The sequence below is a fragment of the Montipora foliosa genome, chromosome 2 (assembly GCF_036669935.1).
Source record: "Montipora foliosa isolate CH-2021 chromosome 2, ASM3666993v2, whole genome shotgun sequence".
Taxonomy (NCBI): domain Eukaryota; kingdom Metazoa; phylum Cnidaria; class Anthozoa; order Scleractinia; family Acroporidae; genus Montipora; species Montipora foliosa.
This window is the reverse complement of record NC_090870.1, coordinates 64,112,931-64,118,748: the sequence shown is the minus strand read 5'-3', so window position 1 is coordinate 64,118,748 and position 5,818 is coordinate 64,112,931. Positions and strand designations below refer to the sequence as shown.

Genomic DNA, 5,818 nt, shown 5'->3' with positions numbered 1-5,818 from the left:
GACAAATAGAGCAACTTCCGGTGGCGAACACTTGGAGAGCCGAGGCCCGGGAGTTGGCTGTAGCAATCTCAAATCCAACAAGCACGAATGGAATAATAATGTTTCATTTCAATTTTACTAAACGATTGGCGCGATCAGTTTCATCTATTTTTTCTACGTAAGTCTTAACATATTCTCCCTTTCTTGACTGCATTCGAGGGTATAGGTTTTCCCTAACACGGTAGCAGGCATAGTAGTTTACCACACATTATTGTCATTCCGGATGTCATTGCTGGAAATTACAGATACTAAAATTAGTTTTGTTGAATCTCCAGTATATCCCTTCAGGATATTTTGGACCAGCTACAATCTTGGTGTCTAAAGAATAGGCTAATTTTGCATGAGGGAAAAACTGATGCTTTAATTTTCGATACAGATCTTTTTATTGGCCCTCTGAAGCCCCTTATATGGGGAGATAAGATTGTTCAATTTAGTTCTTCTTCTATATGCCTTGGGGTCACCATCGATAATCAGCTGTCTTGGAGCAAGCATCTGAAGCATATACAGCAGGGGCAGATGTAAGGGGAGGGTGCAGGGGGTGCACACCCCCCCTCTTCCCCCGTGGTGACCTGAGGCTTTCTAATAACACATGAAAATAAAACATCTCCAGTCAGCTACGCCATTCTTTAGTGGTGCACCCCCTCCTAAGAAAAATCCTGGATCCGCCCCCTCTGTCTCCACATCCCTTTAGCTCTACAGTTAAAATGTTAGACATATAAGTTAGTTTTTCATCTAGAGTGTCTCTGGAAACAATTTACTATAAAACAGTCATCCCAAATGTGCTATATGGTCTAGCTGTGTGGGGCTCTTGCTCGGATCATTTATTGAAAGACCTAGAACAGATTCATCTTAGAGCTGCAAGACTTATTTATAAATTGCCGATAGACATGGACGATGAATCTGTACTTATAAATGCCGCTGAGTTATTTCCATTCTTTTTGCATTCTAACTATCGCTCATAGAGCTTTTAACAATTTAGATTTAGATGAAATAAATTATAAAATAGATTAGTTGTTAAGACTCCTTGCAGTTATACCCTGAGGAAATCCTTGAATATTGATGTCTCTAGCCTGTTCCAGGCCCTCAGATAAAGATCCAAATTTTAGATATTTTTAACAATTTATTGTACATATAGTCAATTTTAGGTATTCTAAAAATTCCTAGTAAGTCCTACTATTCATGAAATTCTTAGATGATGTATGTTTAGCTAAATTTATGTAGATATTTCTTTGTATAATTTGTTCTTAGCAATAGCAGGTCAACATCAGCTGTATAGTTGCCAATTTTATTGACCTGCTTTATCAAATAAAGTACTGATTGATTGATCGAGTATCATTATAATGTTCTGCAGCATCCAATATTTTATTTCAAAGTGAAAAATTGTGCTTTGACTGCATAGAGAATTGAGGAAACAGACATTTTCTTTTCCAAGAGTAGCAGGTTCAAATAAATAAATAAATAAATAAATAAGTAAATAAAATAAATAAACAAATAACAAATTGAGATTGCTCTATTAAAAGACTTCCTTTTCAGGGGGACCATTGGTTGTTACCCCTAAATAGTAATAATGTACCCCTACTTGGCAATGATAGATTTTACTTTTGCCTTGCGTTTCAAGCAACTTTCAGAGGCCAGCAATATTAAGTTATATTGCACTTAGTCTAATATTTTTTATCATCAACTTGTAAAAAGGATTGATTCTCTTTGTCAAGGGTGCAAAACTACTTAGAACATTGATAGATGGTTTGAATAAAACAGCAAATGTGAAAGGAGACAGGGATGAGCAAAATTGAAGAAGATTAAAATGGATTGTGTTTGAGGTTTTTGAAAACTGTTCAGTTTTTCAAAGTTGATCTCTGTTGTTTGTAACTATAATTACGTATGCTCAACAGACATTTTTTTTCTGGTATGAAGCTTTGGTTTGTGTTGTCTAAAAGTACTTTCTGAGTTAACATTAAGTTGTATCAGAAATCCATAAGGGTTGAAACGTGTAACGGCCCCTTGTGTGCTGGGAAACAAGCTTCTGAATATTCAATTTGTCAAGTACCATATTTGGAACAACAAGAGCGAGGGGTTTCCAAATATGGTACTTAGCACTGAAACATTCAACCAATCAGTTCACAATGAATATTTGGAAGCTGTGAACGTGTTACAAGTTTCAACCCCTATGGGTTTCTGGTTGTATATTGAGAACATAATTATATATATTATACATATTAGCCCCTTTAAAATAAAAATTATGCAATTTCTCCACCTTAAAGAAACGAGGGCAATGGGACAAAGAGCATTTCCTCGTTGATAGGTACCGGTAATCTGCACCTCATAGTTGTAAAATATGCCCTTTTGGGACTCCCCCTAAGGCCACAAGGGAACCTACAAAAACATGTCCCACTTACCCCGCATAGAAGAAAACTACTCGATGGATAAACTGATGTTGTAAATCACAATGTCATGTCTTTTTTTTAAAGCAGCCAATTGGATTGAACCAGTAAGTCCCACCACACATTAAATGGTACAATCTGACTGGCTGCTAAAAAAGCATGACAAAGTCACAGTAAATTATTTTTACCATTAGCAAAATTAACAGTCAAGTATATATTGCCTTTAACCCTTACCATTCAAGCGCAACCTTACTACCTTGCAGAAGTGCGTTGAGCATATTTTCTTATGGAACACCAGAAAAATGCTTAAAAGCAATCCTGGGAAGACATGAGGTGTTGCATTTTACATTGCGTTTTATGAAGCAACCATCCTTTGGTGACAGCATCACATTTGAATGGACTGGAATGAACATCACAAAGAAAGCAAGGAATCTGGGTGTTATCATGGATAATAATTTGTCATTTAGTAGTCACATAAATGAAATTTGTAAGTAATCTACACTTCCCATAAAATTGGAAATATCTTTTGTTTGCTAGACGGACTTGAAATGTTAGTTAATGCCCTTGTCATCTCACGATTGGACTATTGTAATTGTCTTTTGTATGGTACTCCAAAGAATCAAAGGGATAAACTCCAACAAATCCAGAATACTGGCCACAAACTGTTTGTGGTAACCAATCAATGTTATTCTTTGCAAATTTGCTTTCAGCTTTGACATGAAAGATGAAAGAAAACAGGAGAAAGTAAACAAATCTTTAAGCTCTGGGAAACCAACAACATAGTGCCTCGAATGAAATTAACACCAGATGCACATAAATTAGCCAATTTTAAAAATACCATAATGCTCTTTGTTTGTCCCACCACAATTTTGCATAAGCAATTGTTTCCATTTTCTTTTGGGACCATTATAAGTCCCAAGAGAAAATAAAATAAATGCTAATGCAACATTTTTGAGGGACAGAGTATTATGGTATTTTTGATATTGTCTAATACCCGTGCATACAAAATAAGAATCTGTTTTATGCTTCTTATTTTGAATACTTATGAGCTAGTTGTGTTAATTTCTTCACTTTGATCTGATTACGAGGACATGAAATCATTGAAATGCCAAGAAACCTTTTCTTTCATTAGTTTTTTGCGATATAAACTCAGCTTTCTGCTAAACTTTCGTTGAACAACTCTCAAAACAAAGAAACACTAGAAAGGTTTTAACACCAAGGGTTAATTTGACACTTGACCAATGATTGTCTTTTTCAAATAAAAATACTAAAATTATTTAATGCCAATATTTTAAAATATTCATCTTGTATAATGTTATCTCTATACAGCTGCAAAGTTTGAAGGTCAATTATCATTGTTGTCACTTTCGTCATCTGACAGAACTATTATTACGTTAGATCTGTCTGCAGAAATGATTTTAGCTAATTCTTGAGGTAGCACTAATAGAACGATCACCATTTTTAGCTGAAGAGGAAGAAGCAAATTTTTTTTGTCTCAATCTTTCCTTTGTATTTGACTCCTTAAAAGAGACATCCTTTGTTCCAAGAAGTTCCACAGTTCCTTTAGTTATGTCTGATGTTAATTCTGTTGTTATGGTTTCTTCTTTTACCTCATCATGACAGGCTTCATGAGATTCTGTAACATTTGTCTGCTTCTCAGATTTTGCAACACACTCAGGCAAAACAGGAAAAGACAGTTCCATAATACCACAGTTAAGTTCACTTGATTGCAAAGTCACATCATTTTTCTCACCATCTTTAGCATTGTTCCCAATGGTATGTGCTCCACTAATAGACCTTATTAACAATGACCGCCATGTTGGATTTGCTATTATCATGCAAATTAGCTACACACTTCTGAGGGGGCAAACAACACAAGTTCGAGAGGTTTTAACAAACATCTTGATTTTTTCCACATTCACTGAACGTTTTTCACATAAGTAGTAAAATAGAATGATTACACAAGTTATTTCGATGTTTTTTTAGTAAAAAATGAGGAGATAACAAAGTAGAAAGTCGAAATGTCAAAGGCAATCAAAGATATAAAATTATTATAAATGGGACTTAATTCTAAATTCTAAAACGTACTTTTGGAAATGTTATTTCAATATTTCGACGAGCTGCCGATTTTCCGCAATTTGCCTTTTTTCCAATGTTTGCCCCCCAGCAAAACACATTGCTAATTTGCATGACAATTTGAAAACCAACATGGCGGCTATCGTGAATAGGCCTATTACTCAGCGTGCCTTCTTTATTTCAAAATCCTCCATGACACTGGCACTCGAGTTTGTTGACTTAAAGAATGAGTTTGTTTTTGGAATGCTGCATTGTGAAAGAGATCCACTATGGTCATCAAACCCTTTCTCATCTTCATCACTTTTCCCTTTTCCTTTATAATTCAAAGTCGTCACATTCTCCACCACTAGAATCTAAGGCCCCTGCATTAGAAAGCTGAGAAAGTCTTTTTTTTCTTTTCCCTTCAAAGTCGTTTTCTTGGTTTGAACTTTCAGAATCACTAGTACTCCCATGACCATTTCCACAATTTTTCAGGCGTCCATAATGAGCATACTTATTAAAAACTTCATCAAGAGCTCTTTTGCTCATCCTCTTGTTCTCCTCTAGCTTCTTCAGAAGAGACGGATCTCCCATGGCAGGGTCATCCCTTGTGAGATAGTCATCAGTTAAAAAACAGCCAGAATTGTTTGTAAAATCTAACCGACGCCTCTTTTGTAACTTGTTACCAACATACATAAATACTTCATCGGTAATGTCTGCAAGGCCCTGAGGTGCTATTTTCAAACCATGCTTTTTCTTTGCCTCTGAAATGACAGTGCTCATGTCATGTCTATCCGGAAAACGACCTTTTTTCTTTTTCAAAAACCTGTTAACAGCTCTGTCAATTTCTGGGAATCCTGTTGGGGGGCATCTGACCTCTTTCTCTGTTACCCTCCCTGTCTCTGCGGTTCTGCCTTTAATTCTGCATATCTGATTCCAGATTTGATTAAAGCGATCTTTTAATCTGCACTCTTGAATATAAGTGCTGTCATTCATGTTCATCTCGTCCAAGGTTAGCTCCGCTTGATTTAAAATCCTTATTCTTTCGTTTACGTGTTTCATTTTCTCCTCTAGTCTTCTCAGGAGGCGCTTTCGTTTTCTCGGCGAAAGCTCACGTGTAAGTTTTGATCTCGTCGACTCATGATTGTTTTCGCTGATTTTTCTTCTCTCCGTTTTATTCCTTTGTGTGGGCCCTTTTGAATGTCTAGAAGAAACAACTGAACTAGTGCTCGGTCGAGGAGCTTCTACCTCGACCGGTTTAACTTCCTCCTTTGTGTCGATCGTTATATGAATAATGGTCTTCTTTTGTCCCGTCTCCTCCCCTCTTGAGTATATCGTGACCT

The 5,818-nt window shown here is 36.2% G+C and overlaps 1 protein-coding gene across 1 annotated transcript in view; it reads right to left on the bottom strand.

The window, feature by feature from the left end:
• Window positions 1-1,156: 1,156 nt before the first annotated feature.
• Window positions 1,157-5,818, bottom strand: part of LOC137985421 (death domain-associated protein 6-like) — a 5,070-nt gene continuing 408 nt past the window's right edge. Inside the window, exon 1 of the mRNA XM_068833047.1 lies at window positions 1,157-5,818. This exon is cut by the window's right edge and continues 408 nt beyond it. Within this exon, the coding sequence (XP_068689148.1) occupies window positions 4,812-5,818 (1,007 nt within the window). The 3' untranslated portion in view covers window positions 1,157-4,811.